We start from the raw sequence: 13,637 nt of genomic DNA, 5'->3' as shown, positions 1-13,637 counted from the left end.
CTATCAACCTACCTACTTACCCACCTATTTGGATTCATTTTTTTAAACTATCAGTTTAAAAATAGAAATACCCGCGAAAACCTCAGAAAACCAATACACACACAAACACACACACACACACACACATATACACACATACACACACATAAACACACACATATGGAGGAAGAGAGGCCAGTTTATAAATATTATTCTTTTCTGCTGGAATCATACAACTTTTTCCATTTCAATGTGATTTCATAATTGTTGTATCAGTTGTCTGCTTTTGATACAGTGGATTTGATGAATCCTGGCCTTATGGAGATATATAGGATTCCCCAGATAACACTGAACTAGAATTCCATTATCCTTCACCATTGTACATATACTTGATAGAAGCTAAGATATTTTGAAAGCTACCTGTTCCTTGGCTTGGCCTTTCTATGATGAATGCCTTCAAAAATGTGAATGTCCACTTAAATTCTTAACAATGATCCTACTGGTTAGACACCGAAGTTCAAAGTTAGAATTGAACTAAAACAAGCTAATTAATCATCAGATTGGAGATACTAGGTAAATAGATTACTTGAGAAATGTTTTGATATTGCACAAAGATAATTGTCTGCACAAATTGTGGATTCACACACACATTAATCAGTATAGAGATCAGTTTCCATTAAATAAAAATAAATAAATTATGGGCTTGCTTGGAAAGAAATGATTATTTCTTATGGATGACAATGGTGAAATTAAAGAGTTCAGATCGTGGCACCTTCTGAAGTTTCCATTTGATTAGTACAATTTTCTTCCTCCTTGAAAAGTTTCTGAAGCAAGTCCTTGATGCTTCTCTGAGTTTTACCCTTCTGTCTCCCCACTAGATAATAGATCAGAGGGTTAATGCTGCTGTTAATGCAGATACACAAGTAGCCATAATATAGAATGTTGGGATGTATATACGTTGAAAAATACCGGATAAAATAAAAGACATTTAGTGGAAAAGCCAGGACTAAAAAGAAGAAAAGTGTGAGCAAGACAGCTGTCAAAAGCTTCCTCCGCCTTTGGATTTTGGATATGAAGCAGATTTTGATAAACAAGGTGACACTGGAGATGGTCATAAGTGGGAGACAAAGCACAGCATTAACAAAGAACTGATATTTCAGGCGATATTTCAGTTTATATTTATGAACACTTCCAATTGTGAAGTAAATTGAAGAGAGGATGAAGGAAATGGCCCAGATAACTGCACACACAGCAGGAAACATATGCACCGGCCGGTGGCATCGATACCAAATTGGGAAGAGGACTGAAACACACCTATCAATGCTGATGACTGTCAGGAGAAATTGCCCCGCACTGTACATTAACAGCAGGCCTGTTTGGAAGAGTTCGACGGGAAAGTCACAATACAAATGTGTAAAAAGCCAGTGGATTTCGATAATCAGCTCAAAGGTGAGCAAACCAAAGTCCGCAACAGAGAGGTTGATAATATAAATGGCAAAAGTGTTCCTCTTAACGGAGGAGCCCAGGAACCAGATCACAAGGCCATTGCCCAACATTCCCAATAAACAAAAAACCATAGTCAAGATTGCAAAAATATGCACTTCTTCCTTTTTGCCAGAATAATAGCAGGTTATGTTTTTGCTAGCGGTTGTTGCAATGATTTGTCTTGAGACAATGAAAGGAGAGGGGGATGTCGTATCCATAATGCTCCAGTCTTTTCTCTTCCTTCTCAGGCTGCAGATACTCCTGTTGGAACAAAAGAGAAACTGTTTTGCATTAGTCTTAGTCTCTAAAACTGCATATTGCAAGGTGATCTCTAGATTAGCAGTCCTGTCCTCACCATTAAGCATGCAAGGACTCGGTCTGTATGGTTGAAATAAGGGTGATGATCTGGACTTGCTTTTCTGATTAAAAAGTGTTATGTGAAAATCTTGATTCATCAAGGCAATGATGTATTGAAAGTCATCTTCCATCTATGGGTCATCTAGGGTCCTATCTGGTGTTACTTTGGTTCTCCCAAAGTGATGCAAACTGGCTGAATCCCACCCCTGGGTGTACTCATGAAATATGGAAGATTTCCAATTAATATTGTGACTTTAAATAGTAAGCCACATGGATTAATGAATGGGAAGGAAGGAAGGTAATTTGGTTTTGTTAAACTAAGAAAAATGAAATGCTCTAAGCTTCTGAATTTGATGTATGGAATAGGACCAAAAATTGTATTTTACTAATCAAAATGAATCATATACAGAATGTGTACATGAGCAGAAGCTCACTCAAAACATGTAAAATTTTTGCATCATGATGATGATTATCACCATCCTCATGGATTGCATGGGTTAAAAAGCAATTTCAGTCTGAATATGAAATGGGGTTGATGGGATCTGAGGTGAGAAAAAGAAATGGTAGGAAATAATCAAGAAAAACCTATAGTCACTCTACATATTAGGAAAAAAGGCTGCAATATTGTAAAGAGTTTATCAGGCTAATTTTTCCACAAAGCACCTGTATTCAGTGGAAGAATTGGAAATATACTGCATGGACCTGTATACTGCACAAGTCAAAAAGAGGGCTCTGAAAATATTTACAGACCCCTTACATCCTGGACATAAACTGTTTCAACTCCTAACCTCAAACGACAATATAGAGCACTGCACCCCAGAACAACTAGACACAAGGACAGTTTTTTTCTGAATGCCATCACTTTGCTAAACAAATAATTCCCTCAACACTGTTCAACTATTTACAAAGTCTGCACTACTATTAATCTTCTCATCCCTCCTTATCACCCATCCCCTCCCACTTTTGACTGTATGACTATAATCTTGTTGCTTGTATCCTTACGATTTATATTGACTCTTTCCTAGTATGATTTTATTGCTTATTATACCCTATGACTATTATTAAGTGTTGTGCCTTATGGTTCTTGATTCTTAATGAATGTATCTTTTCTAGTATGTACACTGAGAGCATATGCACCAAGACAAATTCCTTGTGTGTCCAATCACATTTGTCCAATAAAGAATTCTATTCTATTCTATTCTAAATATTACCAGGATGAACAGAGTAACATTCAGACTTCAATAATTGGCATCACTACAGAGCTAATACAAAGGGAAGATGACAGATCAATACAAACAAAAGCATTTAGTTTATTTTGATACATTTTAATCAGAAGGTATTCAAAGTGGCTCCATCAAATTCTTTGGAGACAAAGCTGTATATATGATGAAGGATCATAGATAGAGGAGAATTTAATGACAAGGATTTTTTTTTTTTTTTTGGTATTAATGTCTTACCTTCTCTTTGAAGATGACTACTAGAAAATCTCCTTTTAGATCGATGCAATTCTTATTCTTAATGGCAAGCTTTTTCTTTTTAATCTTAGTTCTGGTTTCAAAGGAACTGTGACCACTCATGCATATCTGAAAAATTCTACATAATTGCTTTATATATGTTCAGGAGAGTTGGTGTAAAAGCAACACACCCACCTCTGAAAGAGCTGAGTGCACAACTGCTAGGAAATAAGCATATCTTTTTTCGAGATCATCCTTGTCAGGAAATGAGGAACTTTTGATAGCAATCTCTGAAATTATTATTGCTGCAATACATTTAAGAGCATTCAGCTAGGGGGACAATATATCTATTCCTTCCTACATTGGCACAATCATCCCCCTTACGAAACAGGACCAAACTTTGTAAAATTCTATGTATCTATTTGAGCCAATTTGACCTCCTCTATCTACTGTATATAAAATAGGGTAGCTAACAGGTGAACCAACTGCAGAATTAAACTTCAAACCCCTCTGTTAACAACCTATTAATGTATTTAACTTGTAAACAGTCTACAACAGCTACCACAAATCACTGCAATCATTTTCTCTGTTCTATCCAAAGAGGGTCTGTCCAGGGTCAAATATCCTCATTTGATTCTTAAAAATGAAACTTTTCCTTGATGTTTTCCTTGGGGTTTTTCCCAACAGTTGCTCATTTGTAAGAACCACAAGCCCCTGTTGTAAAAATATCTGCAGCACCCATTGTTTTGAAAGTCTCCCTGTAAGAAAATTGTATGATCTTGCATATAACTACAGCCGCAAGGATAGCATTCGCATAATGCTGGAAAAAAGGATAGCATACCATCAGAAGGTCTACTCACTCAAAAGATTTTAGAAAGTGCAGAAATAGACAAACTCACCCTCGAGTAAAAAAGGTAAAGAAGATTCGGAGTATTATGCAGTATGTGAAAATTGGTATGAGTGGATGGACAATAGGAATAGGAATTGTAGAGACAAGAAGAAGATATAGTTTATTGTCATTGCACCTCATACAATGAAATCAAACTCCATCTTCAGTGCACATCATGACCACGACCATGAAAATAAACACAAACAAACATCCTTCACCCTTCACACATTGAACTGGAAACTCACGACACCACACCAACACTGCACTATACAGAAGAATTCAAAAGAGCTACTGCCCTGGGATAGAAGATGTTTTTCAGCCTATTTGTCCTTGTTTTTATTATTCTGTACCATCTGCCAGATGGTAATAGTTCAAAAAAAGGGTTCCCAGGATGAGATGGTTCTTTGAGAATGTTCTGAATTTTCTTAAGGCAATGGGAGCTATAAAGCTTTTCCAAAGAGGGGAAAGGGTAACCAATGATCTTCTGGGCAATGATATTAACCCTCTGGAATGCTTTCCTATCTGCCACTGTGCAATTGGCAAACCATACAGAGGTGCAGTATGTTAAAATGCTCTCTATGGTGCAGTGGTAGAAGGTCACCAGCAGTTTCTCATTCAGTTGTTGTTTTCTGAGAAGTCTCAGGTAGTATAATCTCTGCTGGGCCTTTTTGACCAGGGTTTCAATGTGGGCACCCCAGGTCAGGTCCTCTTTTAGAGAAACACCCAGAAACTTAAAACTGACCACTTGGTCCACCCAGTCTCCATTGATAAGCAAGGGCTGGATGTCTGATCTGTTCCTTCTATAATCCACTATAAGCTCCTTGGCCTTCCGTTTTGACAGGCTTTGGAGGTCCAATTGGATTAGGAGGCTATAGCTATCCTGTAGGGATAGCTGAAGCAAGGGGGGATCCGGGCAAGGGTCAGGGGATATCGCACCCCTCTTTCCCAGCCGGCTTAACTCCCTTTTCCAAAGGTGGTGGAGCGACGGTCAGCAATGGCCATCACAAAGAACCTCTCAACCAGACGAGTTATGTGCTGGAGGAAGTGAAAACAGAGAAAGCTTTTGGCTGAACCGGGATGACAATTAACATCTGAATGCCCTGGAACTTTGGCTTTTTAAGTGATATATTGTTTCCCAGAGGATCGTTAAGCTGCGGTGGAAAGTAAAGGGAAAGTTTTTTTCTCTCCTCACTTTCCTTCCCACGGAGACAGCAGATGGAAATCGGAAATACCTGCTTTGGCAGCAGAAGGTACTAACTTTCAAAATTGAAGCCAAGGGGACATTAGATTTCTAAACACTGATATTTAAATCTTTTTACTTTAAGTGGGAAGGAAGAGAGGTAAATGATTTATACTAACGTTTGTTGAAGGAGACTGCTTGGAGTTTTATAAGATTAGAGATTAAATCGCAATAAAACTTCCAAAAATCTGTGGAATTGTGTAATTGAATGTTGCCCCAGGAGAAAGTAGAAGAAAGTGAAACAGACTGTGCTGACTGTGCTGATTTTGATTGCTTGATGACTTTGGGACCTTAACTATCTTTTGAAAGACTAAGAAAACATTTGGATTGTCTAAAAAAAAAATTCTTTTTACAATGGTATCTGTTGAAGAACTGAAAATGCAATTTGAAAGACTAAGAGAAGAGGAAGAGGAAGGCAAGGGCTCTTTTGGATCTATATTTTGCTTTTTAGAAATGGCGATTTCTGCTTACCAGGAAATGCAACAAGAAAAAGGCTGGGATGATGAAGAAGAAGCCATCTTTAATGGACATATGATTTTAAAAAGGGTAAAAAGGAGAAGAAAATGAAGAATTTAAGTTCTAAAAAACAATCAAGAAAGGGAAAAGTAAGGTGAAAAATCGATATAATGATAGAAAGCAACAGAAAAGAGGAATACAACAGAGAGGGGAGATTAAAAGTTGGAGATGGGGGGTAAAAGGTTAGATTTGATAAGGAAGGAAGGGATAAAGCGAAGGGACGTTATAAAGGCTTAAAACAAGATGTTAATAAACAATTTTTTTTCAGAGATAAAGGGTAAAATATAATCTAAATAGAGATTCTGCAAAAGTACACAAGATTGTATTTTAGTATTTGTATTTGAAATACGTGTTAATAGAATACTGTAGGGATTGTGTAATTAATGTTTAATTAACTAATTTGTTATGGAACACTATTTTTAATATACTATAAGATTATTATGTTTTATATTTTAAAATGTTATGTAGAATGTACTAAGCAGAATCAGAATAGAAACTATGTCTAATTTTAAGTGTTAAATTTGGGGGGAAAATAGAAAAATGTCATACTTCAACCAGTCATTACAGGAAAAAGTTTGTGTTAAAGAGAAAGATAAATGGATAATTGAAAAAGAACGGACAAAAGATACAAGTGTAATGATTTAAATTGAGATTAAATAAATAAAATAGAATTAAGAGAGTGAAAAGAGGGGAGAAGATATATGCAAAATGTAGAATTTTAAATAAGATATGAAATAGTATATAAGCTGAGCATGAATTTGATTTACGTCTGTACAAAAAGTTATAACCCGCTTTCTAAAAAGAAGTTTTATATTTTTATGTTATGTGTTTTGTTAGTCTATGTTTGTCTATTGAGGAGTAATGATGTTGGACAAGAACATATGAAATAGTAATAATATGTAATATAGTAATATGAAATATATGAAAGTATAAGTCTAGTGAATAAAATTGAATAGAAATAAAGGAAGAAACAGTAAGAAGGTGGAAAACAGTAAAAAGATATGAAGTTGAATATATATGATGCATATTAAATTGTGTGTGGAAACGTGATAATCTAGAACTATATTATACTTAAATGAGATGTCTTATTTGTTTTGTTAAGTAGTTGTTAGAAAAAATGTTTTATGTTCTTATGTCTTATGTTTTGTTTGTGTACTCTTTTTGAAAATTAATAAAATTTGTTTAAAAAAAAATCCACTATAAGCTCCTTGGTCGTATTGGTGTTGAGGACCAATTTATTGTCTCCACACCATGAAAGCAACCGGTCCACCTCATCTCGGTTGGCAGAGTCATCCCCCCCTCTGGAGATAAGTCCCACCACTGTTGTATCATCTGCAAATTTAGCAATAGTATTACTAGCATGAGTGGGAATGCAGTCACGCACATAAAGAGTATAGAGTAAGGGACTCAACACACAACCCTGTGGTGTACCAGTGTTAAGAATAAGGGTTGAAGAGGCATGATTACCTAATCTGACTCTCTGTGAGTGGCCAGACAGGAAATCCATAATCCAAAGGCAGATTGAATTAGAAAGCCTAAGGTCCAGAAGTTTAGACATTAGTCTATGTGGAACAATTGTGTTAAACGCAGAACTAAAATCCACAGAAAGCATCCTCACATAGCCCTCCCACTGTTCTAGATGAGTCAGAGCAGTGTGAAGAGTGATGGCTATAGCGTCCTCTGTAGATCTAATTTTTCTGTATGCAAACTGGTGTTTATCAAATGTATACGGAAGACCAGAAATGATGTGCCAGCAGTCCAATTTCTCAAAGCACTTCATGATGATAGGAGTGAGTGCCACTGGTCTGTAATCATTGAGGTTATAGATAGGGAACTTTTTTGGCAGTGGAACAATGGTGGAAGCCTTCAAACAAGATGGAATAGTGGACTGGGATAAAGACTGATTGAAGATCCTGATAAAAACTCCAGCCAACTGATCAGAAATGTATATAAATAATTAGGAAAGTATGGAGGTGTGTATTTGTGACAAAGATGCCTCAGTACTGTTAAATGATGATTGAGATGCGTAAAGAGAAAAAATGCAATAAAAACAATGAATAAATAAATGTTTTCTGGTTAAATATAATAAGTGTATTTTTCAAAGGCATCCCTCTAAGTTTCTTGTAGTCGTTCCCCTTTCAGCCTTCTCCTCCATGCCTGCAATTCTCAGACCAGGTGCTTTTTTCATATCTGGCCGCAACTGACCAGTTCCCAGTCATTCAACTGCATGTCCATTCCAAATTCTGTCATCTACACCTAGGTGTTATCCTTGGATTGATTATCCTCGTTATTGACCCGTCAAACATTTTATTAAAATTTTCAAACAGAACTTTCAGGTTAAAAAGCATTTTTTCAAAGGCTTCCCAAAGGGCTCTATCTCTTTTTGTAAGCATTGTAAATCTCTCTCTGTGTGTCTCTGTTTCTCTCTCTCTTTCTCTCTCTCTCTCTCTTCTTTCTCTCTCTCTCTCTCTCTCTCTCTCACTCTCTCTCCCCCCCCCCAACCGTATCTAGGTATGGTATGGTATGCTATAGTATTTGAATTGTATTGTATTCAGTATAGTATAGCATTTGAATTCTATTCTATTCTGTTCTGTGCTGTTCTGTTCTGTGCTATTCTGTGCTTTGCTGTTCTATGCTGTTCTGTTCTGTGCTGTTCTATGCTCTTCTGTTCTGTGCTATTCTGTGCTGTGCTGTGCTGTGCTGTGCTGTGCTATGTTACGCTACACTATGCTACGCTATTCTATGCTATGCTGTGCGCTACACTATGCTACGCTATTCTATGCTATGCTGTGCTGACACTGAGAAAAATGACTTATGGCCATTTCCCCACAGTTATGACCTTTGCAGCATCGCTATAAACATGTGATCAAAATTCAGATGCTTGGCAACTGGTTCATGCGTATGACCATTGCTTTGTCCCAAGATCATGTGATCCCCTTTTGTGACCTTCTCACAAGCAATGGGGAAGCCAGATTCATTTAACAACCTGTGTGACTAACTTAACAACTGCAGTGATTCGCTTAACAACCAAGGCAAGAAAGGTCATAAACTGGGGCAAAACTAAGCCTCTCACAATCAGCTGAGAGGAGGGAAAAAAGCCTCTGACAATCAACTGAGAGCAGGATCAGCCCTCACACCTGCCCCTGCACTTTTCTCTTCTTTATCCTCTCAGCCGATTGGTGCTGCAGGCCTCAACTGAGGTGGTGAAAGCTGCGCAGATGCATTAGGTATGCGTGCGTTAGGTGCACATGCACACACACATGATCACCAAACCAGTAGTGGAACAAGTAGGATCCCATTGCTGGTGCAAACCATTTCTGAAATCCTTGATAAGAACATTACAAAGACTTGTTCAGTTACCAGAAGGCAAGATTGCCTTGACGTCAGAGGGAAGAAGGAAACATGAAATCTGATGACTAATAGGACAGTTCTGTGAAAATCTTTTTCCAGTTGTTTTGTTTCAGAACTGAAGAAGCCTCTTGGATAAGAAATGAAATGTCTTCAAGGAAAAAAAAACCCACCAAGAATGTCCAGTTGTCTTTTGGAAAAACTGTCTTTGGGACAATCATGACCAAAATGATTGAGAATCTCCATATAGATGTGCTTCAGGAAAAGTTCAAGTGATCTCAAAGCTGTTCTTGCAATCTGCTTTCAGAGTGAAATATAGCAATCTTGTTTGTGTCACCCACCTCATTTTGATGTTCTTAATGTACGAGCAAGTTGAGAGGAACCTCTTTAACACATATTGTGGACAGAGATGGACTTAAATGATACTGGCCCATGGCTTCCAGGCTGGAAGACTTATTCAGCCCTTGGAGAAAATCTGACATGAACCTTATTCCCCAGCCTTGGCTCAGAATGGCTCAAGTTAATAAGAACTAGTTCAACTTTACTTAATCAACTTTACCTAATCAAACAGAATCCCATTGTCTTCTTTCTAACAGTGAGACAAGAAAACAAATTAAAAATCCATCCAAACATAATGAAAATCATAATAACAACATTAATAATCTTCTACGCCTAAAACAAATAAAAGTTACTCACCAAACCATGGAATATCCCAGATAAGGATGCAAATTTTGTTCATACATGCTACAGAATGAACAATTTTCTAAAGAAGATGTTTTTAGTGGTTTTAAGATGAGTTGACTTCAAATCCCAGAATGTTCATTCCGGGAATGAACTCAGAATTCAGCTTTCTCAGAAAATCTGAAATATTCTTTACAGCAGTGTTTCTCAACATCAGTGACTTTATTTTATTTATTTTTATTTGTTAAATTTTAAACAACCCATTTCCTCTATAAGGTGACTTAGAAGTTATAAAGCAAACAGAAAAACAGTTAAATATATTTAAATATTAATACTATGCAGATTAAAAAAATTTAAACTATACCAAAACCAAAACTAATAGAAAGATGGCACTGGGATGACATCTTCTTGACCAGTCAATCATCTCTAGTGGTGAATGCTCCCTCAACATTTTAAGATACGTGAACTGTCTGGCTGTGAAATTCTAGGAGTACACAGATCATAAACCTGTTTGCTTTGGTTGAGAAACCCTTTCTAGAAGATTATTTTTGGCATTCCATTTTAACATCTATCTATCTATTTATCTATCTATCTATCTATCTATCTATCTATCTATCTATCTATCTATCTATCTATCATCTACCTACCTACCTACCTATCTACATACCTAATCATCTCTCCTTCATCTCTCATTTATCACTTTCATTCTTTCTATCATCTATCTAGCCTACCTATCTATCAACCTACCTACTTACCCACCTATTTGGATTCATTTTTTAAAACTATCAGTTCTGTGGGTGTGGCTTGGTGGATGTGGTAGAAGAAGAATACTGTAAAATGCCCAATCAGAGTGGAATTTTCTTGTTCTCTGAACTACTCAAAATTTCCGCTACCGGTTCTCCAGAACTGGTTGGAACCTGCTGAATATCACCTCTGAGATCGATCTATCTATCTATCTATCTATCTATCTATCTATCTATCTATCTATCTATCTATCATCCATCCATCCATCTATCCATCCATCCATCCACCTATCTATCCCTGAACTTCATTCTTTGTCCATTTGTAGCAGATTGCAGCTGGCTCTTTAAATCATCAACCTGCCTAATCTGCCCAGGAAAAATAAGGGGAACCTTCTGTCAGATTTTTGGCAGGAAAACTTTAGAGTGTCTTTGGTGCGAGAATGAGGTGAACTCCTGGATGAGGAGTTAACCTCAAGTGCGGTATGAAATTGTGGTTTTCCACTACAGTTCCAATTGTGTTGGGGTTTTGTATATTTAACTTGTATACTGGGGAAAAACATTAACCTGTAAACCAAAGTAAAGCTGAGTATTCATGTCTCTCTTTTTAAATATTGTTGCATGGTTTTTATCCAAACTAGAGGTTTAGAAGTGCAATGAGGGAAAAAGAGACAAATATAAGAAGATTCTCACCTGGTAAACACATACAAATTCCAGGGCTGTCAGTCATACTGACCGGTTTATGTACATGTGAATTAAGCCACAAAATAATCATAATCATAGCCCTATTCTGAAATAAGAGTGAATGCCTGGCGGCAAATCACAACATGAATTTTCATAATCACAACATGAATTTGCATTCACTTATAAAGCCTCCCCTGCTTGAGAGGGCAGCCCAACCCCATGTGGGGAGGTGAATCTCCCGGGGCCGCAGCACAGGATCGGCCCACCCCGGGAGAAGCGCCCAGCTGCCATCCCTGCCTAGCGCCAGGCAGAGAGTGGAGAGCTTCACCTGTGGTGCCCAGCACACCTGACAGGTGGGTCCTCCTGCCCAGTGACAGAGCTCTGGCCAAGGCAGCGAGTGCCTCCCCTCCGGGCCCTCTGCTCATCCTGCTAGGGCTGTGCTGGAGCCAGGCGGGCTGGGCAGAGCCGGGAAAGTGAGCTGTGGGTGCACGCCTGCCTGCCAAGCAAAAGAACCGGGCCGATCCGAGCTTGGCTTCCTTTCCAAGTCCCTCCAGCATGACCTTGAAGGGGCCACCGGGAGAGGCTGCCCGAGGCAGTGGTAGCACCTGCCCATCCGTGGACAGGGAGGTGAGGTGATGGCAGCGCTCCTTCCCTGGCCAGAGGCGCTCACTCGGTGGGGTTCAGCTCAGAGGAGGACGTGGCGCAGGCCATCGCCTTGCCTCCCTCTCCATGGATGGGTGGGTGCTATCACTGCCTCAGGCGGCCTCTCCTGGTGGCCCCTTCGGGTTCAGGCTGGAGGGACTTGGGAAGGAAGCCAAGCTTGGGTTGGCTCTACTCTTTCGCTTGGCAGGCGGGCATGCACCCGCGGCTCGCTTTCCCGGCTCTGCCCAGCCCACATGGCTCCAGTGCGGCCCTGGCGGGATGAGTGGAGTGCCTGGCAGGGAGGCACTTGCTGCCTTGGCGAGAGCTCCACCGGTGGGCAGGAGGACCTGACTGTCAGGTGCGCTGGGCGCCCCAGGTGAAGCTCTTTGCACTCTGCCTGGCGCCAGGCAGGGATGGCAGCTGGACGCTTCTCCCGGGATGGGCCAATCCTGTGCTGCCGCCCTGGGAGATTCGCCTCCCCAAGTGGGGTTGGGCTGCCCTCTTGGGCAGGGGAGGCTTTGTCATACCGGTAGTAGGGCATCATTTTTAAAAGAATTGGCTTTGCCTTTGAAGGTGAAGGGAAGGTGGTGACAGGAGTGCCTGAAGCTGAGTGTCTCTGCCGGGGTCCGGTTGCAGGGAGGAGCCCTGGCTGGCGGAGCATGGCTGCGCTAAATGCCACAGCGTTGCTCTAAACACCACAGCAGCATGGGGAGAAGGGAAAGCAATGGTGGCGGAAGGTCTCCTGATACGAAGTGCCCCACCAACGCCAAAGTTAACATCCAAGCTGTCACCGTCTACCCGCCTGAGGATGCAAGGGGGGGAATTAAGTCACCCATGAAAAGACAGCCTAGCCGTTTTTTCAGGAGTCAAAAAAAAATAAAAATAAGGCTCAACCTTATTTTGTGAGAAACACAGTATCTGGACAACTGGACATCTGGCCAGCCATCTGGCCAGTCATTATTATTTTATTATTATTATTATTATTATTATTATTATTATTATTATTATTATTGTTGTTGTTGTTGTTGTTGTTCTTGTTGTTGTTACCTTTATTGTCAGAGTAAAACATGTATATAATGAGAGCCTCCCTTCGTTCAACCCCCCACACACAAAACTCACAGTAGGGACAGAAGTCCCTAACCCAGAACCAATCTTATTACACTATGTGACCTTGTTGTACAACCCGCCAGCCCCACAAGTCTGTCATACTATGTTGACATGAAGTTATTTTCCATTCAGAGGTCTGACAGCCCACGGGTAGAAACTGTTCTTCAGCCTGTTGGTGTGGCTGGCTATGCTTCTCTATCTCCTACCCGATGATAGGAGAGTGGAGAAGGGTTGACTGGAGTGTGAGTCATCCTCTCTCTTCTAGGGCAGCTATCTATCTATCTATCTATCTATCTATCTATCTATCTATCTATCTATCTCTACCTCTACCTCTACCTCTCTCTCTCTCTATCATCTATCATCTATCTATTATCTATCTATCTATCTATCTATCTATCTATCTATCTATCTATCTATCTATCTATCTATCTATCTCTACCTCTACCTCTCTCTCTCTCTATCATCTATCATCTATCTATTATCTATCTATCTATCTATCTATCTATCTATCTATC

General features: G+C 39.4%; 1 protein-coding gene across 1 annotated transcript; it reads right to left on the bottom strand.

The window, feature by feature from the left end:
• Window positions 1-737: 737 nt before the first annotated feature.
• Window positions 738-1,682, bottom strand: LOC113454936 (mas-related G protein-coupled receptor member H-like). The gene has a single exon (XM_026726253.2). The coding sequence runs from the start codon at window positions 1,680-1,682 to the stop codon at window positions 738-740; it is 945 nt and encodes a 314-aa protein (XP_026582038.1).
• Between the last annotated feature and the right edge of the window lie 11,955 nt (window positions 1,683-13,637).

The sequence above is a fragment of the Pseudonaja textilis genome, chromosome 3 (assembly GCF_049901715.1).
Source record: "Pseudonaja textilis isolate UNSWEBS1 chromosome 3, rPseTex1.2, whole genome shotgun sequence".
Lineage (NCBI taxonomy): Eukaryota > Metazoa > Chordata > Lepidosauria > Squamata > Elapidae > Pseudonaja > Pseudonaja textilis.
This window is presented reverse-complemented; position numbering and strand designations above follow the sequence as displayed.

What these genes read in the sequence shown, in the direction of transcription:
- LOC113454936 (XM_026726253.2), bottom strand. Translation starts at nt 1,682, where the DNA reads ATGGATACGACATCCCCCTCTCCTTTCATTGTCTCAAGACAAATCATT.